This window comes from Phoca vitulina, unplaced genomic scaffold (assembly GCF_004348235.1).
Source record: "Phoca vitulina isolate PV1807 unplaced genomic scaffold, GSC_HSeal_1.0 scaffold12, whole genome shotgun sequence".
Classification (NCBI taxonomy): domain Eukaryota; kingdom Metazoa; phylum Chordata; class Mammalia; order Carnivora; family Phocidae; genus Phoca; species Phoca vitulina.
Window position 1 is genome coordinate 24,057,834 of NW_022589715.1, and position 24,522 is coordinate 24,082,355.

The 24,522-nt window shown below is 35.6% G+C and overlaps 1 protein-coding gene across 4 annotated transcripts in view; it reads left to right on the forward strand.

The window, feature by feature from the left end:
- EXOC6B (exocyst complex component 6B) overlaps positions 1 to 24,522 on the forward strand; it is a 594,595-nt gene that overhangs the window by 79,028 nt on the left and 491,045 nt on the right. For all 4 annotated transcript variants that reach the window (XM_032410713.1, XM_032410714.1, XM_032410715.1 and 1 more), the window contains exons 2-5: positions 4,454 to 4,619; positions 11,196 to 11,243; positions 12,885 to 12,975; positions 13,087 to 13,132. In XM_032410713.1, coding sequence (XP_032266604.1) covers positions 4,454 to 4,619; positions 11,196 to 11,243; positions 12,885 to 12,975; positions 13,087 to 13,132 — 351 coding nt within the window. The remainder of the gene's footprint in view (positions 1 to 4,453; positions 4,620 to 11,195; positions 11,244 to 12,884; positions 12,976 to 13,086; positions 13,133 to 24,522) is intronic.

A 24,522-nucleotide genomic window follows, 5' to 3' on the forward strand; every position in this document is an offset into this window, starting at 1 on the left:
AAGTCGTTTATTCCAGGTTGGGGGGGGGGCGGGGAAGCTATTCTTTGTTCAAGTGCAGTGTTGACAACGAATATTAGGTTAACTTCTGTAGGTCTATAACCTTTCCAGAATTTAAGACTTGTTTATTTTTATTTTTAAAATTCTGTGTTTATTAGATATATTGGCTAGCACTAAGGCTGAGATACACTTGAAATGCTGGTAGAAATTGAGCTGTTAAGTAGTGATCTATAATTGCCTTTTCCTGTGCTGGGCAATTTGAAACAAAACTTTTAAATCAGTGATTTTTAACCTTTTTGATAACCAGATGGAAACTATAGATCAGTTTCCCTTAAAATTACATATATATGCTTCTCCCTATATACACATTAAATCTGGAAATTGTGGATTTCTTGATATTATGTAACCATGAAACACAAGTTTGTAAATATAGTCCCAACACCCTTGTTTTAAATATGTGGGTTTTACATTTATTCTAACTTCTTTTTTTTTTTTTAAAGATTTTTTATTTTTTATTAGAGAGAGAGAGTACAAGCAGGGTGAGCGGCAGGGAGAGGGAGAGGGAAAAAAAGCAGGCTCCCCGCTCAGCAGGGAGCCCGACATGGGGCTTGATCCCAGGACCCTGGAATCATGACCTGGGCCGAAGGCAGCCGCTCAACTGACTGAGCCACCCAGGCACCCCTATTCTAACTTCTTAAATACTCAAGATACTCAGGGGATCTGCTATAAACCTTTGATGTTATTCAACATTATTATAATTAAAGAGAATAGTAGAATCCTAAAGGCCCTAAGATAGGAGAAATAGTTAGGAGCTAATGATAAGGATGTAGAAAATTCATTAAGTTGTTTTGAACTACTACCTGTTAACACTCCTCTGAAAAATGTATGATCTTTACAGTTTATTGACTTAATCTGAACGTGGAAGTTAATTGTAGAAACTTAGAGATAGGCTGATACTTAAGAGAATTAGTAACTGATTGCTTCCTATTTTCTTTTTTTTTTTTTTAAAGATTTTATTTATTTATTTGACGTAGAGACAGCGAGAGAGGGAACACAAGCAGGGGGAGTGGGAGAGGGAGAAGCAGACCTCCCGCCGAGCAGGGAGCCCGATGTGGGGCTCGATCCCAGGACCCTGAGATCATGACCCGAGCCGAAGGCAGTTGCTTGACCAACTGAGCCACCCAGGCGCCCTGCTTCCTATTTTCTAAATGGGAAAGCTGAGGGTCAGAGAGATTAACTGAGTTGCCCAAAGATTCATAGCTGGTTAGTTGCATTGCTAAAACAAGGCTATATACTCAGGCAGCTAAAATCCACCTTTCCTTTCTTTGATTTATATTTTTTTATAGGAAGTTCAGGGAACTAGGTTGCTAGGCAGGCATTATTAATGTGTTACGAATTTCTTAATTTGGGGATTTTCTTCTCTTTGAGTTGTCTTTTGTGATATTGATATAGATCTTTGGAAGGGAAAAATGAAGAAAAGTTCTACATAGTAGAAGGAAGTAGATGAGCTACTTAGAAGTATGGTCAAGATATAACTGAATTTGGAACCAGAGAGTTGTCTAATATTGAATACTGTCTGCTCATGTCATTTAGATTGATATGTTTTCATTGGTTATTGCTTTTCTATAAATGGCAAGGAATATTAGTATCTTCACAGGGAAACCTTTTCCTTTTCTTTGGAAGGGGAAGTTTATGCTTATTTGAGGTTAGTTGAAATGTCATTGGTAGATTCTGCCTTCTGTCTGTATTTCAAGCTCCTTCAGGCAACTGGTTATTTTATAGTGTGTCTTAATTGTCAAAGCGGGAATTGTTTATAATTTATTTGACAATCTCATTATTTCAAAGGAAGGAGAATGAATCTAGATTGCTGTGGGTTTTCTGAAGTAAGTGATCAGAATTTTTACTGGAAGCCAAACTTGTGTATGTATTGTCTGTATTTACTGCTGAGTTTTGGGCAGTGGAACTGATCTGCTGAGGAGAGTGCACAAGATCACGGTCATGATCTGGTACCTCCAAATGATTCTAGAACCATAAAATGTTGGTAATGAACACATGTATGTTTGTTAAACAAACAAACAAACAAACAAAGATGTCAAAGAGGTTTAGAGATAATATTAGTCACGCATTTAGTCAACAAATGTTTACTCGTTGCCTACCACCTGTCTGGTACTGTTGTAGAGGTACAGTGGAGAATATGGCAAACAGAATTCTTGCCCTGGAGCTTATAATCTAATTGGGATGGGTTGAGGGGAGAGATAGACAACAAACAGGATGATGAGAATGAGAAAGTTGTTTGAATATATAGAGGATGAACATGACTAGCATAAGAACTGCAAAAATAAAATTCTTGAGGGAAGAAGAGGCTTGGGAAAAAAAAGCCATTTTAGCTAGAACATAGGGGATAGAGGGTGGCTAGGGGTGGGACCTAGAGAGAAATGAGGTTGGAGAGGTATCAGAGGCTAGATTGTATAGGATCTTATAGGCTATGGTAATGGTTTAAGATTTTTATTCCTTTGGTAAAGAGAAACCATTAGAAAGATTTAAGCAGAGGGATAACATCTGATTTATTGCTTTATCAAGATCATTTTAACTGCTGTGTGGAGGGTGTCTGCATGGAGGTGGGGAGATGGGGAGATGGAAACTTTTGGGAAGCTATTACCCTGTGCCAATGATATAGATTTGGACTAGGGTTTTAGTAGAAATGGTGGGATGCAATCCACTATTAAGATATGTTTTGGAGGTTGAGTTGTCAGGATTTATTAATCGTTTGGATGGGGTGTGTGATGGAAAGAGGTGGATTAGGAGTAATTCCTGCATTTGGATTTTTTTTTTAAATATTTATTTATTTGACAGAGAGAGACACAGCAAGAGAGGGAACACAAGCAGGGGGAGTGGGAGAGGGAGAAGCAGGCTTCCCGCGGAGCAGGGAGCCCGATGTGGGGCTCGATCCCAGGACCCCGGGATCATGACCTGAGCTGAAGGCAGATGCTTAACGACTGAGCCACCCAGGCAACCCCCCCCCCCCCCCCCCAGCATTTGGATTTTTGACTTGGGCAACTGGAGAGTGCCATTAGTTGTGATGAGGTGGGTGAGTGGTGGAGAGATTTGGGGAGGAACAGGTTTGGGAGTGTGATAGCTTGGCAATAGATGATTTTTAAATTTGAGATGGCTTTTAAAAATCCAGTTGTAATTGTTAAATAGTAGCTGCATATTTGAGAATCTAGTGCTCTGAATTCAAGATGTAGATTAGGAAGTCCTTATTATGTACAGGGTATTTTATGGCATGGCATTAGATGACATTGCTCGGTAAGAGAGCATAGTTAGAAAAGATAGGTTGTTTTTGGAATCTTTAGAAGGAGAATAGAGGAGGAGGAGCCCAGAAAGGAGGTTGAGAAGGCTTGTCCGTGAAAGGATAAAAACCACACTATTGTGGTATCACTGAATTCTAGAGAAAAGATTGTTTCAAGAAGGAGGGTGTATCATATTACAGCAAATGCTGCTATTAGGTGGAGCAAGATGATTGCTAACTATTGGGAGGTGAGGAAGGGACAACGAGGTTTGCTGGGAGGGGAGCAGAGAAATAAGATGGTTAGCTGGAGGGAAATGTGTAAGTAAGGACAGTTCCTTTAAGTCATGTTTATATGCTCATGAGAATGATTTAGCAGAGTGGGGAAATGTATGCTGTAGGGGGTGAATAAAAGGGAATAATTGAAGGAGTAAAGTTCGTGAGACAACAAAAAGGGTTCACAGACAGGAGCTTGAAATGCTTTTTCCATTCTTACAGGAGGGTGGACAGAGTAGGAGTTACAGAGGTAAGAAGGTTGGTTGATTTTAGTGGGCGAGTTTCTTTGAAATGTGGAGTCACATCAGCAGAGAGAGAGTGACGGGATGGACATTTGAGGAGAGGACAAAGTAAGGTTCTCCACATAGTTATTTGAGAATACAAAGTGATTTTGTGGTGGTGGTGGTAGGGGGCATAGTTTTAGTAGTATTATCTAGCAGTATTTATTGAATGCCCAATTTAGATTTGTGGTTATATAGCTAAACTGAGTCAACCCAGCACAGCTGTGTTTTTCTCCAGCAGCATCAGCTTCTTGGGTATAGTTATGGAGTGATTAGATAGTTGGCTTTATCCAAAATTGAGTTTTTCTAGGTAAGTTTCAGAAGGAAAGTTGCAAAGGAGTTGTAATTCAGTCCTTTTGTTTTATGATGATAATTCTGTGGTGAATACTGTCAAATATTTAAATATTTTTGAATGGATAGGAAGCAAAATTTCTGTTTTCCTAAAAAAAATTACTCATCTAGAATTGGGGCAATATTAATATAATTGGATTACTCTGTGGTTGATGTACCTTCAATATGAAATTTCTAAATAAATTCACTTCTGGATTTGTAATTCTGTTTCTCTTTCTTAGACGTAAATCTGGTGTAATCTTCATGCTATGTTTTTTTAAAGGTCTGTCTATGACGGTGAGGAACATGGACGATTCATGGAGAAGCTTGAAACTCGCATCCGCAATCATGACCGGGAAATTGAGAAAATGTGCAACTTTCATTACCAGGGCTTTGTGGACTCTATAACTGAACTGCTGAAAGTGAGAGGGGAAGCTCAGAAACTCAAAGTAAGAAGGCTCTAAGAGGGACTTGTTTCTCTGTCCTGTGCTGGGGTTTTGATTTGCATTAAAGGAGTAGGGAATACATTGCTGGTTACATGTTTGGAGTAAAGAAACTAAGGAAGGAATTTGCACTGAAACATAGATAATTGGGATGATTTTAGCTAAAAAGAATACTATTCTAAGTTAAATTTTATTTTGGATAACTACATGTGGATGAGAAATATGACAGATTCAGATTCAGGAAGGAGAGCAGCCATATTGGTCTGGCCCCTTATCTTGGATAACTGACTTTGCTTATTGATTGTAAATCTGATCACTTCACTAAACTCTTCTATTATTTCTAATAATTTGTGTGTGGACTTCTTTTGAGTTTTCTGTGTAAACACTCATATGCTATGTAAGTAATAACAGCTTTATTTCTTTCTTTCCAGTCCTTATGCCTCGAATTCCTTCCTTCCTTCCTTCCTTCCTTCCTTCCGTCCTTCCTTCCTTTTCCTTGCTTACTCCTTTCCCTTTCCCTCCCTCCCTTTTTTTCTCTTCACTTTTCTTTCTTTTTCTTTCTTTCTTTTTCTTTCTTTCTTTCTCTTTCTTTCTTTCTTTCTCTTTCTTTCTTTCTTTCTTTCTTTCTTTCTTTCTTCTTTCTCTCTTTCTTTCTCTCTTTCTTCTTCTCCTTCCTCCATTCCATTCCCTTCATCTTTTTCTTCTTCTCCTCTTCCTCTTCCTTCTCCTATTGGAATTTGGATTAAAATCCCAAAAGGATTTTCCTGGGGCATGGGGTGAACTTGACAGTGAGTATAAAATTCATATAGGGGCGCCTGGGTGGCTCAGTCGTTGAGCGTCTGCCTTCGGCTCAGGTCATGATCCCAGGATCCTGGGATCGAGCCCCGCATCGGGCTCCCTGCTCTGCGGGAGGCCTGCTTCTCCCTCTCCCACTCCCCCTGCTTGTGTTCCTGCTCTCACTCTCTCTCTCTCTGTCAAATAAATAAATAAAATCTTAAAAAAAAAAAAAGAAAAAAAAATTCATATAAAAGAATACATAGGTAAGAAAAACAAACAATTTTATTGAGAGGGAAAGTGGGCTATTTAAAGCTATAGTGATTTAAAAGCTAATTTGAGGTGGCTCAGTTGGTTGGACGTCTGACTCTTGATTTTGGCTCCAGTCATCATCTCGGGGTCTTGAGATTGAGCCCTGCATTGGGCTCCACGCTCCGAGCGGAGTCTGCTTGGGATTCTCTCTCTCCCTCTCTCTCTGCCCCTCCCCAGTCTCTAAATTAAATAAATAAAGTCTTTAAAAAAAAAAGCTAATTTGACCGCAAAACCTAACCTGCATGAAGCTATCAAGCCTCTTAATATGTTTTATTTAGTGTAAAATTTTGTATTTTGCTGCAGAAATACTAATGTGTTTGATTGTGGGATCCTGTCCTACTACCCAGTGGGTAGGGGTGTTATGTAATATGCAGTATGTACCATATTATCTTTACAGAATCTCCAAATTTTTGAAGTCCAAAACACAGTGGGTCCCAAGGTTTCAAATAAGAGTTTATGGAGCTGTGCAATAACTATCCAACCTTCTTAAGAAGTATATTATTGCCAACACAATTAAATCTGTCTTTTGTATCCTTCTTAGTTGCTCCCTTTACCCTCCCCGCCCAAAGTAATGGCTCTTCTGATTTGTTGTTACTGTGCTTAATGCTTAACTATTTTAGTTGAAATTAAGTTTGACCTGTTTTTCATTGTGTACCAACATTAATCTCAGATGAACGAAACAGTTAAATGTAAAATACAAAACCATCAAGGAACTAGTAGAAAGTACAGATGAATGTTTTTGTGATTTTGGGAGTGAGGAATACATTTCTAAACAAAAGTCCTAAAGCCAGAAAGAAAAAAGTTGATAGATATGACATTAAAATGAAAGAATCTTTTCTACATATAAGGTAAAAATTAAATATAAATAATAAATAAAAACTATTTAAAATACATTTGCTGGGGCGCCTGGGTGGCTCAGTCGTTAAGCGTCTGCCTTTGGCTCAGGTCATGATCCCAGGGCCCTGGGATCAAGCCCCGCATTGGGCTCCCTTTTCCGCGGGAAGCCTGCTTCTCCCTCTCCCACTCCCCCTGCTTGTGTTCCCTCTCTTGCTGTGTCTCTCTCTGTCAAATAAATAAAATCTTAAAAAAAAAAAAAATACGTTTGCCAATTGACTAATATCTGTAACATAGAAAAAATCTTTATAAATTAAAAGGAAAAATATGAACACTCTAATAGGAAAGAGAAATATGCATTAATATACAGTGTATGAAGAAGAAATACAAGGGAACTCTACAATTTAGAAAGTTAAAGGAATGGAGGCTTAATAAAATTCCACCTAATAAAATGACAGAGATGAAAAAAATGATATTTAAGATTAGAGATATGATACCAGTCAACCAGGGTATGCTGGTTGGAGTGTAGATTATTACAACCTTTGAGGAGAGTAATTTTATTTATGAATACTTAAAAACTCCACATTGTTTTAAAGACTTATTCTTTTTTTTTTAAAGATTTTATTTATTTTGTTTTATGCGCACAAGGGTCAGGGAGGGGCAAGCAGAGAGGGAGAGCGAGAATCTGAAGCAGACTCTCCACTGAGCACAGAGCCCAGTGTGGGGCTTGATTTCATGACCTTGAGATCATGACCTGAGCCAAAACCAAGAGTCAGACATCTAGCTGGCCAAGCCACCCAGGGTGCCCCAAGACTTATTCTGAGGCTATAGGTGCATGTATAAGGATGTTCATCTGATTTTTTTTAATGTATAAAACTTTTATTTTATTTTATTCATTTTTTTCCCTCCTCTGCCTTCTAATGTATAAAACTTTAAAATGTCCCTAAAGTCATTTAGTAGAAGATTAGTAAAATAAGTCATGATACATTCATTTAAAAGAATAATAAACTACAGTTTATTTTAGAAGGATATCTTACATGAGAAAGTATTAGAAATGTTTGCTTAATGTATAAAGCTGTTAAAAAGTATGAACAGTTTGATTATATTTTAAATGAAAAGTTATGCTGAAGTTTTGGGGGCTGAAATGGACCATTGAGGCTTCAGATAGACAAAAGTATCCAAAATGTCTGAAAACAAAGGTAGGGGCTTCCTGCCAGGAGCCATGTAAGCTGTTAGTCCTCACTCAGCCTTCCCAGCTTTCCATTCTCCCCTCAAGCTGTTCTTTTCTGTGTTACTTGGATGTGTGTATTCCAGACTTCTCCCTCTGCTCCCTGGGTCCTCAGGTTGTGACGGGCGACACAAAGCCCTGTCTCTGGCTACTTAAGTAGTCATGTGGTAGAGTACCTTCTTGGCATACCTTTACTGAACATTGCCCATGATATTCACCAATTGCTGGTATCCCTTGCTGGTTGGTACTCATCTTTTCTTCCTTCCTCCAAACTGTTTCAAGTTGCAAATTCCTTCAAATTACTCAGGATGCCTCTGAGAGAAACCATGACTGGGAGGCTACCAGTTCAGGGTATTTGACTGCTTCAGGCTCCTGCTCATCTACTCTGAAGCCTGAGGGTATTAAAGTCTAGCAGCTCTTCTAGAGCAGGGGGAGCCATTCAACCTGGATTAGGAAGCTAAGAAAATTAGGGATTCTTGAACTCTAGAAAAGAGTTTAGAAAATGCAAAAGGCTAAGTATTAACTACTGTCAGTATTATTTTAACATAGCAATGATAAGAAACTACACTCTCTAGGATGCCCACTATTTCTTTTGATTCATAGTGTATATATTATCTCTCTCCATATTTATGTTTTCTGCATCAAGAGGAGTGGTATCCTAGGTAGGCAATATACTTTCTTTTCATTTTTATGTTAAAATAGTAATGAAATGGTAATTATGTTTCTTATTAGAAGCATTAGTTAGGCTCCTATGGATGTGTTTTAGAACCGTTGTTTGCACGAGATCAAATTAGTGGGCCATAATCAGTATTTTTAGTAAAAATTGAAATGAGATAGAACAGAGCAGAATGGAAAGCAGTAAAGTGTATTACATGTAGTGAGGGTAAACACTGTTTCTTGAGAATTTTGTTTCAGGGGTGTGTGTGTGTGTGTGTGCGCGCGCGCGCATGCGTGCGCCCTATACTTGTGTACTGGTTGCAGTGTAAAATGTATTTCTCGCAATTAGTTTGAGGTAAAAAAAAAAAAGTTTTAGAAATGGTGTCTTTATAAGGTAAATAAAATAGAGACTGATTTTGAATTTAGTAGTATTTATGGAAGGTTGAATTTTATGAGCTCTCTAGTTCAGTATTAAACAACTAATTATTCTTGAATAACTACTCTGAAGGGGAGATAGCAGTACACAATTCAAGGCATCCCAACCCATTTTTATTCACATTACTTGAAAGCTTTTTCTTATATTAAGCTGATATTAATCCTATGTTCTAGTAACATCCATTTATTAGTTTAAGTAATAAGCACTATTTTTAGGACAGCACCTTTCTTCTAATAGCTCTTCAGATATTTGATGGATAGCTGTTATTTAGGTGTGGTATATAGTGTACAGTGTCCAGGTATGGTATATAGTATCTCCAAATGAATATTCACCCCTTCTTTGGGCTAAAGAAATCCTTTATTTTTCATTTGTGTGACTTGGGGTCCTTCTCCAAACATATTCCCATCTAATTGTGTTTCAGTTTGTCAGTGGCCTTCCTAAAACATGGCATCTGAATGTAACTCTCATAATGTGGTCTCATAGCCTTACCATCTCATTCTAGACCAAGGATCAGCAAACTATATCTTGTAGACCAAATTCAGGTTGTCTCCTATTTTTGTAAATAAAGTTTTATTGGAATGCAGCAATGCCTATTCACCTGCATTTTGTTTATAGCTCCATTTTTGCTACAGTGGCAGAGTGGAATGGTTACAACAGAGATTATCTACTTAGCCCTTTGCAAAAAGTTTCCTGACCTCTACTTTAGACAATGCTTCTATTGATGTTGTCTTAGGTCAGCTTTTGAGACAGCTACATCACACTCTTAATTTATATTGAGCTAGCAGTCTAATAAAACTGTGTGTTTCACATGTGGTGCTATTAAATAAATAATAAAGAGGGAATTTGAGGGTTTCTTCTTTTTCTGTTACTGTATAAAGACTTTCTGGAGAAGGTTGGGTCTTGTTTTGTCTGTGAAAGGAGGTGCATGTCATAATCTGCTCTGAAAATGGTAGTCCAGGTATAGTATATAGTTGAGGGCAAAGTTTGCAAATGTGTGTTCCTGAAAAACTAGTTTCTTAAGATGATCCTTAATAAGAGGGTATTATGTTAAAAAAGTTTGGAAAACATTCTGTATGCTATCCCCTTATTGGGCATTCACAGAGCATGTAGAATATTAAAGGCTTCAAGAAGTCCTGAATAAACTAACCTGTTTAGTGGATTTTTCCCATACATATTTGGGGTGTGTGTGTGTGTGTGTATGTATGTGTATATTTGTGCAGGTGTGCACCTCTGTGTGCATGTGCAGAGTACCTATTAACTAACATTTCTTGGTGTTCTAAGGGATATAATGGGAAACACTGGGCTAAGGAATGCCTGAAAAGTGTAAGGAGTGGCAGTTATTGGTGGAAGGGTAGAGAGCCTCTATTAAAGTAAGCTTAGAAGTTAATATTGCTCATGTTTTGATAATGTCTGAGGTGCTGAGGAAATTACTGTTCTGTGTACTTAATTTTTTTAATATCAATCAAGTCTCCAAAAGTGGATATCAAAAAACTTGGTGCCAGTTCCTTTATATTACAAACTCTAGATAAATTTTAAGGCTTGTTTACTTAGTTTTGACTATCTGATGGAGAGATTAATTTAGAAAAATGGGAATGTGGAAATGTTAGGAACTGTTAAAAATTAATGATCCAAAAAAAATTAAAATAAAAAATTTTAAAAGAATTTATTATTACTTATTTGACACAGAGAGAGAGAGCGAACAAGCGGCGGGTGGGGGCGGGGGGAGACGGGAGAGGGAGAAGCAGACTCCTTGCTGAGGGAGCCCGAGTCGGGGCTTGATCCCAGGACCCTGTGATCATGACCTGAGCCAAAGGCAGACGCTTGACCAGCTGAGCCACCCAGGTGCCCCAAGATAAAATACTTTCTAAAATTAGGATAATAAATAGGGAAGATTTGGCCCGAGTTAAAAAGTTCAGTTTATACCCAAGTTTTCCAGGAATACATTGGTGAGTTGAGGAATATTTATGATAAAATTTGTTTTTTGTACACATAATAGAGATGGTAAGGTTCTTTGGGTTATTTTTTCTGTTTTTTTTCTCTTCTTTCCAAAATTCAAGTGTGATCGTTAGTTGTTGTCGTATCTTAGTTTGGAATATTCTGAGCTGAACACATCATTCAGTAAGTTTTTCTTTTCATTGTTCAAAAGATCATGCAATAGAAAACATTAGTAGAAAAGTTGATATAATTTAGACCCAAGAGAATGCCATTAAACCAAAATGTGTTGGAATACTGAAACTGTCTGAGTAACTGAGTTTTTAGTCTTCTCATTTAAAATGTGATCTTACCCAACAGTTGTCTAAATGTTTGTTTCTTATGAGTTTAAATTGTCTTCTCTCCACAGAATCAAGTGACGGATACTAATAGAAAACTGCAACATGAGGGAAAGGAAGTAAGGCCAGTTTACCTTTTGAAAAAATCTTCTCTGTTTCCTGTCATTCTCTTTTGATGACTGCATTCTTGGTATAGTGGCTTATAAGACCACCAGGAATGTGTTGGAAGAACTTGGACATTAATTGTTGCTTCCCCTAATGTTTCTCTGAATTATATGAATATAGCCACTAGAAAGCTTGGTGAGAGAGGCTGTAGCTTTTCTTCACTGTATTTTTAAATCACTTGAGTAGTCATAATACAGCCAGTACTCTTCCCTCTGTCTGGAATGCTTTTTCACAAATATTCTCCCACTTCAGACTTTGCCCAGATGTTCCCTCCTTAATGAGGCCTTTTATTTGAAATTGCAGACTTACTTTCACCCTTGTGTTCTTTTTACTTTCTTGTTTTATTTTTCTCCATATCACCTATCATGCTCTACTATTACATATTTTTAGTTGTATGTTTGTTTTTTGTCTCCTTCCATTAGAAATTAAGCTCCATGAAGTCAGGAATTTTTGTTTGTTTTATTCATTGCCATATTCCCTCTACCTGCCTAAACAGTGACTGGCCCAAAGTGGGTGCTCCATCAATATTTGTTAAACAAGTGAATCGGTGATTCTGTTAATTGATATAATCACCATTTAAACCACCACAGTTTACAAGATTATTTTATATCCTTTTTCTCACTTGATTCTCATGACAGGCCTATCACAAAGTCAGGACAGGTATTATCTCTATTGGTGAGGAAGCTAAAACAGATGATTTGCTAAAATTTACATAGTAATTGGCAAGGCTGGGACTAAAACTCAAGTTTTCTGACTTGCAGTCCATTGCTGTTCTCTGTATCATGTACCTTTCTTACCGACTAGTAATTATTTAATGTTTAATTTTAATAATTCTTAAGATTAGCTTTTGATTGTTTTATCAATGACTTAGGGCAGTTCTCCTTTGCTCTTTTTTCATGGTATCTAAGCAGATAACGTTTTTAGGTATAGGTTTGGGATGAATACCACAAGAGGCTATGCAGATTATTGCTTTTTGAAAGTTTGTCTCACATACTTCAAATTATGCAGAGAGTGCAGTTTCTTCCAGTTGTACTGTGCTATGACTTCAGATGGAAGCCTTTAAAACAGCTATGGGAAGGAAAATGAATTACTTTTCACTAAACTGGAACTCTTGGAAAAGCCATAACTTCTAAGCGTGTGGTTTATTTGTTAAAATAGAGATTTAGTTGAAGATCATTTTTAAGACTCAACTGAAGCTATATAGGGAGGATTGTTTCCCTTGAGTCTAGCATTGATGAAAGAAACATAGGATCTTCTCAGAAGATTTGATGAAACCATACATGACGAAGAATCTGAGTAAAGTTTGAAGAAAATCTGCAAATTTTTTCTTTTCTTCTTTTCTTCTGAATAGCTCCTGGATTTGAGGATTTCATTTCAGCTAGCATTTTCCAGTATAGTATGTATCTTGGGGAGAAAATGGGAAACCACGCAGGAATGTTTTACTAGTTGAGAAAGGCAGTTTCTTAGTTCACTTGGCAGGTCTGTCTATGAAACTGGGATTTTCTGATGAATTGAACACAGGGTGGAAAAATGTGACTGAAAGCTTTTTATTTACAGCTACTGGCATAATTCAGTTTTTTTTTCCTCTTGCCAAGCTGGTAATAGCAATGGAAGAGCTGAAGCAGTGTCGACTACAACAGAGAAATATTTCAGCCACTGTTGATAAATTAATGCTGTGTCTTCCAGGTGAGGAACTGGAAATGGATTAGGATTCTTGATGCAATTCCTTTAGCTTTAGTAAGTTTCTCACTGTCTCTGAATAATGCTGTGTGTTCTTTTTTTCCCTTTTCTTTCAAGTCCTGGAGATGTATAGCAAACTGAGGGACCAGATGAAAACTAAAAGGTAAGATTTTTTTTATTGAACATTTTTTCTTATCTTAAATTTCTGTTAATTAGGATAGTTTTAAGGTCCATATTTAGTATAACCTTTCAGGAAATAATTAAGTCCATATAACATCTTCTCTTGCCTTTTGTATATCTTATGATTCATCCTGAGACTTATTTACATGCTAGTATGGTATGCTGATATTTTGTCATGTATTATGTTTAATTAAAAAAAAACCACTACTCATGTTTGGTTTTTAGAAGACCCGGTCTTTCAGGGGCAAAACATAACTTTTAGTGATAGTTGATTTGAGAAACATGCTTTGGTTTAGTATTGTAGTAGAAAAAATAGTTACTGGTTCTGGTGCAGGGATGAATTAGTCAGGGTTCTTCATTGAAACAGAATCAGTAGAGTGTTTGTGTGTGTGTATATGTGTAGAGAGAGAGATTGATTGATTGATCTTAGGGAATTGGTTCACGTGATTACAGAGGCTGGCAAGTCCAAAATCTGCAGAATAAGGTGATAAGCTAGGGTGTCAGGGAAGAGTAAATATTGTAGCCTGAGTTTGAAGGTGGTCTGCTGACAGAATTCCTTCTTCTTGGAGGAGTCAGTCTTTTTTCTGTTAAGGTCTTCAACTGATTAAATGAAGCCCACCTAAGTTATGGAGAGTAATCTTTTTTACTGAGAGTCTTTTGATTTAAGTGTCAATAATTTCATCTAAAAAATACCTTCATAGAAATATCCAGAATAATATTTGACCAAATATTTGGGTACCATGACCTAGCTAAAGTTGACACATAAAGTTAATCATCACAGGGGGCAAAGTCAAGATTAAGTTTAGAGGATTACTCTCCTGTGTGTTGTTTTCCTCTGGTTTTATTCCAGAGGAAAGTCTGTAGTGACTCTTTCGCTCTTCTTCCCAAGCTAGAGTAAGCATCCCATCCTCTCTACCTTGGAGTATGCTGCAGTATGAGGGGGGTAGGGTGTGAAGCTGTAGGATAAACAGGACATATCTTTCTGGAATGTTGATTTTACCTAGGTTGTGAGGGAAAAAGCATAGAATTAAAATGTGATATTGAAATAACAATAGAAATATTGTGAATAAAAACATTAAGTTCTCAAGAATTTTAAAGCCTAAAGCATGAAGCAGCAAAATTTTTTGAATTTCTTAGGCTCCCTTCTTTTCCCCAGGAGGATATGTTCACTTACAAGAACATAGGTAGGACAATATGAGAAGTTCTGTTCAGTGAAATATGATAACCTTTTAGTAAAGTTCTAAAATTATAGTTTACAGTGAAAAAAAAAACACTATGTACCAACTTCTCTGAATTAACAGATATTAATAGTTTTCCAGATTTGATTCATATATGTAAATATATATATAAAAAATATATATGGACAGAGGGAGGTAAAGATAGACATTTTTTAAAAAATTACAGATAAAACTTATGTCCTTTTCCTCAGCCGTGTTTCCCTACTCCCATGAGGAAACCAGTATCATAAATTTGGTGTCTTTCTAGTCCACGTTTTTAATGCCTACAAATCATATATTGTATTGTGTTTTTAAAGACATTTATATGAATGGTTCTCAGTCCTTGTTTTTTTGAGATTCATTCATTCCACAAAAATGAATGGAGTACTTACTATATGCTAGGCATTGTTGGGGATACAGCTCTGAAGAGAACAGACAAAAATATCTACTCGTATGGGGCTTACGTACTTAGTAGTGGAGAATTTATTTTCCTTAGGCATATAGATCTAGTTCACTTGACTTAATCCTTTATAATAGTCCACTATGTGAATAATTCACATTTCCCATCTCATTTCCAGTGGTTATCATAAGTGCTGTTCACCAGTATTTCTAGCTCAGCCTTCTTCTGTCACATAGTAGGATTATATTTCCGGTGTGGCTGATAAGATGTGAGCAGAAGTGATGAATATTACTTTTGGGCTTAGAAGTTAATTTCTAGCACAAGTCCCTCCAGAGTTCTGTTTTCCCTTGGTTATGACAAATGGTAACTTTCAAGATGTTGGTTGAATCCCTGAGTAACTGTAATGAATGGAACTTCCCTGCCAACCTGTTATGGGTATATAAGATGAGTAAGTTGTAAATCTTTGTTTTAAGACACTGAGATTTCTGGGATTGTTGTTACTACAGGATAACTGATACTGTGAAAGACATTTGATGTGTTTCCAGTTAATTGCTGGGCAAACAGTGGTTCTATAAATATTCTTGTTCATGTCTCTGTTCACACATTCAAGGTTTCTTAAGAACAGTGCTTTTCAAATGATGCTATATATACAAATCACATGGGGATTTGTTAAATGTAGATTCTGATTCAGGAGGTCTGGGCTCATTCCTGAGATTCTGCATTTTCAACCAAGCTCCCGGGTAGTGCCAGTTCTGCTGCCCTAGGGTTTATACCTGGAAAGAGATCAGCTGGATCAAAGAAAGGATGTTCATGTATTTGTTCTTACTGGGTATTATTCTCCAAAGTGAAGCCTATGCATTTAGACTCTCACTGGCATTTTATGGGAGGTCTGTTACTCCACCTCTAGGTAACATCTGTTGTGAAATGATAGATAATTGTTCTGTGGTTTCATTTCTTTGATTACTGGTGATATTGGTTTTTGGACATTTGGATTTTCTTTCATATATTTTGTCCATTTTTCTCTTAGGTTGTTTGTTGTTGTTGTTCATTTATAAGAATTCATTAAATACTTTGGATACCTTTTCTTCTTATTAGGAATATCCTGCAGATATTTGCTTTCAGTGCATGGCTTATCTATTAACTTTGTAAATTTAGTACTTTTTGTTATATAGTAGCTGTAAATTTTGTTGTCATTTATCTTGTGGTCTTTAAAAAATTTTATTTTTAAACATTCTCAAGTACATATGAATTAGCTATGTTTTTTCCCGAACCAGTAGAAAGTAAGTTGCTGATGTGATGCCCTGTCCTCCCCAAATACTTTGTTTGGTGTAATTTCCTACAAATAAAGACATTGTTCTTTGCAGCCACAATGCAATAGAGAATAAAAATTAACATTGATATGTTAGTAGCCTCTAATCCTCATGCCCAGTTCAGATTTTGCTAATTGTCTCAGTCATGTTCTTTATAGCAAAAGATCCAGTTTAAAACATGTGGTCATATCTCTTTATTTTTCCTCAGCTTGGAGCTGTCCTCAGTCTTTCCTTGACTTTCATGACCTTGTCACTTTTGAAGATTACAGGCCAATTATTATGTAGAAGGCCCCTCTATTTGGGTCTGTCTGATATTACCTCATGATTACATTCATGTTATATGTCTTTGGCTGGAATATCACAAAAGTGGTGCTGTGTTCTCATTGTATCTTACCAGGTTGCACATAAATTTGATTTGTCCTATTAGTGATGATGTTCCTTTTGATTCTTTTCCATTGTGAAGTTGCTCTTTTTTACATTTGTAATTAAAAATTTTGTGGGGAGGTATTTTATAGTTATGTAAATTAATCATTTTTCACCAAATTTTCACTTTAATTTTTTTTATATCAGTATGGACTAATAGTTTCTTATTTTATTTGATGAGTCATAATTTGTTAATATTACTTATTTTGTTGTTCAAATTATTCTGAATGGCACCAGAGTAGTCCCTCCAATCTGGCCTCTGTGTTTTTTTAATATGTCCTCATAATTTTTTGAGTACTTCAATACTAACAAAAGGAGAGATTTTTTCAGGTTTATCTTGTACTTTGCTGCAGCCCTGGAATCAGTCATTTCTCTAAGTAGAGAATGTTATTTAGAAGCCAAGATCTATGCGCTCGGTGCACTCATTACTACTGAGTACCCTGGCTTTCATTACTCTTTTTTTTTTTTTTTAAAGATTTTATTTATTTGAGAGAGAGAAAGCATGAGCAGTGGGAGAGGCAGAGGAAGAGGGAGCAGGGAGCAGGGAGCCCAGGCTGGGGCTTGATCCCAGGACTCTGGGATCATGACCTGAGCCGAAGGCAGACGCTTAGCAGACTGAGCCACCCAGGCGCCCCTCATTACTCTTAATATATTTACTTATTGGATCAGTTCCTTTTATGAAACTGATTACCTATTATTGCTGTCATTGCAACTGTTTATCTTGCTAACACCACACACTAAGTTACCCTCCTGTATGGTATCCTCCTTATTCCACTTGGGCTGTAATACTCTGTGGTATGCTTCTATCCTGCCTGAATGCCCTCCTCATCCCTATTTGGCTCTGACATATTCCATACCAGGCTACCTTTTAATATGGACATCCTCCTTACTTCACTAGGTCCCTTGCATACCATGCTGGTCTATCTCTTCCCTCTGCCCCCAACAGAGGGATATGGATGTTGTCATTTATTTAGGTCTTCCTTTAATTTTTTTCAGCAATATTTGTAATTTTCAGTGAATAAGTCTTACATATCTTTCGTCATATTTATCTCTAAATATTTAATGTTTTTTGGTACTTGTTTTAAATGGTATTGATTTTTAAATTTCAATTTCCAGTCATTTATTACTAGTATACTATTTTATTTTTTGTATGTTTATCTTGTCTTCTGCAATCTTCTAAAGTCATTTCATTAATTATAGCAGTTTTTTGGTTTAATCCATTGAATTTTCTGTGTAGATGATCATCTTGTCTACAAATAAAAAGTTATATTTCTTTCTTTACAATAAGAAAGCTTTCTTTTTTTTGTCTTACTGAACTGGCTAGAACCTCCTGTATAATGTTGAATAGAAGTTAGAAGTAGTGAGAATGAATATCCTTGCCCTGTTCCTGATCTTAGGGGGAAAGCATTTCACCATTAAGTACAATGTTCGGTGTAGTTTTTTTGTATATGCCATTTATAAGGTTGAGGAAATTTCCTTCTATTTCTGGTTGTTGAAAATTTGTACCAGGAATTAATATTGTTTTTGTCAAATGCTTTTTCTGTGTCAGTCGAGGTGATCATATGTTGAAAATTTTTTTCGCTTATTAATATGAATTATATGATTAATTCATTGAATGTTAAACTGAACTTGGGTTTGTGTAATAAATCCCCCTTGGTCATGGTATATTATCCTTTTTATATGATGCAGTATTTGCTTTGTTAAAATTTTGTTCAGGATTTTTGTATCTATGTTCATGAGGAATATTTATTGTAGTGTTATTTTTGTTTGTTTTGGTAATGTCACTGACTTCAGATTAATGCTGGCCTCATAGAATACATTGGAAAGTATTCCCTCTTTGATTTTCTGGAAGTATTGTATAGTGTTGGCATTATCCTCCTTAAGTATTTGGTTGAATCCATCAGTGAAGCCACTGGACCAGGAGATTTGTTTGTTTGGTTTTGGTGAGAAGGTTTTTCAAACTACAAATTTAATTTAAAAAATAAATACAGGGCTGTTTGCATTTTGTGTTTCTTGAGTAAATTTTGCTTATTTGTGTTTTTCAAGTAATTTGTCATGTCATCCAAGTTGTTGAATTCATTAGCAAAAATTGTTCAAGATAATGCCTTATTATTTTAACATTTTTAACATTATTTAACAATATTTAACATTTTAACATTTTTCATTAATTATGTTGATAAGTCTTTTCTTTTTTCTCTGTCTCTGATTATTCTAGCTAGAGGTTTATCAGTTTTATTAATTTTTTCCAAAAAAGCATCTTTAGGTTTTATTTTTTCCTAATATTTTTGTGTTGTCTATTTTTTTTTTTTTTTAAAGATTTTATTTATTTATTTGACAGAGACAGAGACAGCGAGAGCAGGAACACAAGCAGGGGGAGTGGGAGAGGGAGAAGCAGGCTTCCCACTGAGCAGGGAGCCCAATGCGGGGCTTGATCCCAGGACTCTGGGATCATGACCTGAGCCGAAGGCAGCCGCTTAACGACTGAGCCACCCAGGCACCCTTGTGTTGTCTATTTTACTGATTTCTGCCATTATCTTTAGTATTTTCTTTCTCTTACTTACTTGGGGTTTAATTGCCTCTTTCCTAGCTTTATAAAGTGAATTTTAGTTCTTTATTTTCTAATGTAGCTATTTAAAGCTGTACATTTTTCTTTTAGCAGTGCATTAACTGCATCTTACATGTTTTATGATGATGTGTTTTTTTCCATTTATCTCAAATATTTTCTAATTTCCTTTGTGATTTTAAAAATTTAATCTCATTATTTAGAAGTGAATTGGATAATTTCCAAATATTAGAGGATTGTCTAGATTTTTAAAAATTGCTTTGTAATTATAGTTCATTGTGTTCATAAATGTAAATTATGATTTCAACCTTTTTTTACATTTGTTGAGACTTGTTTTATTTTATTTTATTGTTGTTATTCTTTTTGCAGTATGACATGAAATTCCTATTTTTAATAGTATTGTCACAAAGTTGCATCACAAGTATATGGTGCAGTTGTGCTGAGGCTTGTTTTAATGGCCCAGCATATGGTCTGTTTTGGTGACAGTTTCATGTACATTTCAAAATTATGTATATTCTGTTTGAGTAGGACCTTCTTTAACTGTCATTTAGATATACTTGATTGATAGTGTTGTTCAGGTTTTCTACATCCTAATGATTATTTGTCAGTTGCTGACAGGAGTGTTGAGATTGTCGTTGTGATTGTGGATTTGCAAATGTCTTTTTTCTGTTCTTTCAGTTCTTGCTATTGTATTTTGAAGCTTTCTTATTGGGTGTGTACACATTTAGCATTGTTATATTTTCTTGATGAGATGACCTATTTACTATTATGGAAGGTTCCTTTTTATCTCTGGTAATATTCTTTTTTAAAAAGGCATATGTTATTTGGTATTAATATACCCACTGCTTTCTTTTTGTTTAGTTTTTACATTGTCTATTTTTAAATATCCTTTTTTGTTGAAAATATTTTTAACAGCTTTTTTGAGATATAATTTATATACTATTCAGTTCATCCATTTAAAATGTGTAATTCAGTGGCTTTTAGTGTATTCACAGAGTTGTGCAGCCATCACTACAATTGATTTTAGAATGCTTTTGTTCTTTCCAAAAGAAACTCTGAGCTCTTTAGCTGTCACTACCCAATTCTCTCCTGTCTGTCCCCCCCTGCTCCCTACACCTTGCCAGCTACTGGGAACTACTACTTTACTTTCTGTCTCTATAGATTTGCCTATCCTGGACATTTCATATAAATGGAATCCTACAATGTGTAGTTCTTCTTTCATTTAACATAACATTGTCATGGTTCATTCATGTTGTACCATATTTCAGTACTTCACTTCTTTTTATTGCTGAATAATATTCCATTGTATGGATATACCACATTTTATTTATCCATTCATCAGTTGATGAACATTTGAGTTACTTCCACTTTTTGGCTTTTATGAATAATGCTGCTATAAATTTTTGTTTTTAAGTTTTTTGTGTGGACATATGTTTTCAGTTCTCTTGACTGTATACCTAGGAATGGAATTACTGGCTCATATGGTAACTCTATGTTTAATCATTTGAGGAATTGTCAGACTGTTTTCCAAAGCAGCTATGCCATTTTACCTTCTACCATCAGCATATGAAGATTCCAATTTCTGCAAATTCTAGTCAGTACTTATTATTGTCTGTTTTTTTGATTGTGACCATCTTGGTGAGTGTGACATAATATCTTATTGTTCACCTTCGTTTTTGAAAAATATTTTTGAAGGATATAGAATTCTAGGTTTATAGATTCATTATTTAAGACATTATTTCTTTGTCTTATTTATGTAGTTTCTGAGAGAGAGGTAGGTGAATAATCTTATCTTTGTCACTCTGTACTTAATGTGTCTTCTTCAGCTATTTTAAAACTTTTGTCTGTATCATTTGTTCTTAGCAATTTGATTTTGATGCACATTGCCATATGTATATGTTTGTACATGTGTGTATGTGTGAATTTATCCTGCTTGTGGTTTGTTTAGCTTCTTGGATTTGTAACTTTATAATTTTTATAAAATCTGGAAAATGTTCATATACTGGTTTTCCAAACATTTTTTTCTGTCCTTTCCCCATCCTCATTCTAAGACTTCAATTACATGTTATGTTGGGCAACTTCATATAATCCCACAGGTGACTTGAGGATCTGTTCTTTTTTTTCTTCCCAGTCTTTTTTCTCTCTGTGCTTTATTATTTGATAGATTTTATTCCTGTGTTCAAGTGCACTGATCTCTCTCTTTTGCATTGTCTAATCTTCTTTTAATCCTATCCAGTGAAATTTTCATTTCAGATAATATATTTTTAATTTTTTAGAGTTCCATTGGGGTTTTTTAAATGACTAATTTCTTGTTATTTTTGTGTCTTTTTAAAAATACATGTATATAGCTCTGATTTTTTGTTTTTTTCATGTACTTCTTGGCTAGTTCTGTCACTTCTGGCATTTGGATTTCTGTTTGCAGACTGATTTTGTTTTTCCTAGTTATAGATCAATTTTTGGTTCTTATCATGTCTAGTAATTTTGATTGGATAACATGTTGCTGAGTGTGGATTTTGGGGGGCTGTTTTTTTCTTAAAGAGTATTGTTCTTTGTTTTGGCAAATAGTTGCAGATCTGTTTGATCTTATCAAACCCCTTTATTTATTTATTTACTTATTTATTTATTTAAAGAGGGGGGCAGGGGGGAAGGAGAGAGACAATCTTAAGCAGGCTCCATGCCCAGTGTGGAGCCTGACACAAGGCTCAGTCTCACAACCCTGAGCTGAAATCAAGAGTCGGACACTAAACCGACTGAGCCACCCAAGCACCTCAAAACCCATTTTTAATCTTTGCTAGCTGCACCTTCATTCCAGGGGTAGTTCAGAGTAGTATTCATCTACTCTGAATAACAGGAATCCCCAGGGACTTCTTACCAAGGTATTTCTGTATTGTCTGAGCTCCTTGAAGTGTTTATCATGTATCTTCCTTGTGTCTGTCTGTCTCTCCCGCCCCTCTTTCCCTTCCCTGCCCGACCTCATTCCTTCCCTTCTTTTTGCCTGTCGTTGTGGAGTTTCACTTTTTCTATGCCTGGCCTAGTACTCAGCAAAAACTAAAGGGAACCCCTGTGTAGATTCTGCAGTTCTTTTTTCTGCATTGCTCCCTTCCCCCTCTTTTTGTTTGGAATTCTGCTGTACAACCTCAAGTTGTGTCAATTTTCCTGAACTTCTATCTCTGACTCTAACTCTGCTCAGCTGCTGGGCTATGTTTGGGTTTTCTCTGACTATGCCCATGATCTAGAAATCACATTCAGATAGATAACCTGTATAATTATTAAACTTAAACTCTTTTTTTTGTTTCCCTTTTTTCAGAGACCACTGAATGTCCACTATCCAAATCAGTTTTTGTATATTTTAGTCAGTATTCTGCTTTTTAAGATCGGGAGTTCATGTCTGTTCCTTGTTACTTCTTCATGGCTGGAAGCCTAGTTGTTTTTTCTTTTAAAGCTGCAAATACTGATACTACTGCTAGGTTCTGTGCTCCTGAAGGAAAGATACCTGACCATCTTTCTACCTGTAACACATAGAAAGGATTAAATATTTGTTAATGGTGCTCTTTGATTAGGAAAGGCACTAATATTTCCTGTGGTGAAAGCTTTTATTCATATTCTTATCATACTTTGAATTTATAAAAATTTCTCATGGGTAGTTGTGATCTGCTTTAAAAGATCATTCATTAGAATTTTAAAAATCACTATTGTGAGAGAGTTCTATACCATGGCAAGAAAGGACCAAAATTTAATTTGCCTAGAATTAACATTCCCTTCTCACAATAGCATTCAACTATGTCTAAGTGATTCTGACCTTAGTTATCCAATTTACAGAATTACTTAAATGTCTTTGTCTTCCTTCTTCTTTTATATTCCCTGCTTTTGTCTCATTTACTTTTTTTCTGCTCACATTTCTATTAGGGAGTGTAATGAGGGGGAGACAGGGAGAGCTAGCACACATGCAAATGAAACTTAAGAATTTGGCTTTTGATTCAGTTTTAATAATGTTTAGAGGTTGTCAAAAATAATGTCAAAATCTGGTTTTAGATTTCCTTGGTTGCTCGAAATAGAAACTTTTCTTTTGGTATCTGCTACACAGGTGTCTAGCTGGCTCTCATTCTTTAACCTGGTACTGATATTAAAATACACGAGAAATTTGAATAATCTTATTGGTCTGTCATAGTTGGAACATGAATATGCTAGGGAAAGGACAATGGGTAAATAAGGTGACATTCTTTGTTGCCAGGAATCACTGGGTTCTGTACTAATTAGCCTTGAAAAATGTGGAGTTATTTGACAGACCAGATGTTTTCAGCATGCAGCCATGTGTCTCATCAGTGCATGTGCCTTGTGTCCGCAGGCAACGTTGTTAGATTTTTCTCATTCTATAAACAATGTTCCAAAATATAACTAAACCCCAAAGTGTGTTTATCTTTTTGGCTTAATTTCTGGCTTTCTATCCATTCTAAGGTTTCTCTCTAGAGGAACTGCATTTTATTGCACATAGCTCTTCATACCTAATTGTAGTATAAACACCATTCTGTTTACACTAAACCATGTGAATTATATTGTTTTTGAGTCTGTAAAATTGTAATAAAAGCAACCAATTCACATTAACTGTATTTGTACTTTTATTTCTAAATGTAGGGGAAATAAATCTTTCTCCCTTCCATTTATTTGGACTAAGATTTTGATTTTTGGAACATCTGAGGTAAAGACATTAAAAAAAAAAAAGTAAAACCAATCTCTAGTCTTTCGTGTTTGTGGTACTAAGTACATTGGATCAAGAAGAGCTTAAGTGTCTACTGTGAAATTCATTCTTAAAATCAAGAGAGAGCTATCACTTTTTTATTTATAAGATTAGAACTGAGGTTTTCCTATACTAAATATATCATGGGAAGTATGGAAATTAGGAAACTAAAAACTAAAAACATAAAGAAAATTATCACCCATAATGTTAATACCCAAAGGAAGAAAAAATCATGGTTAACATTTTTGTATATATTTTTCTAGTCATTTTCTGTGTACTTATGTATGTGTGTATGCATGTATTTAGTGATACATAGCTCATACATGCACATATATTCATAATTTATACATATATGCATATTTATAGTTTTGAAAAATGTTACAATTATACTTGTAAGTTTTATTTTTTGCATTAGCTTTCACTCAACAATATTGTAAACATTTTGCTGTCTTTTACTACATGGATGTATCATGATGTACTTAACCAATTCCTTGTTATTAGTCATCTAGATTAGTTTTTTATGGACTAATAGAAATACCTACAATTCAAGAGGCTTACATACTTTTGTTAATCTAATATTTCTTTTTGGAGATGCAGCTGGTTAGAATGCTTATTTTGGTAAAATTCTTCGGTGAAAACTTATATCATTAATACAAATTTGTTTACCAGCAGGCAGTGAATTCTCATTTATTGAAACGCCTGATAATAATACCCATTATCTTTTA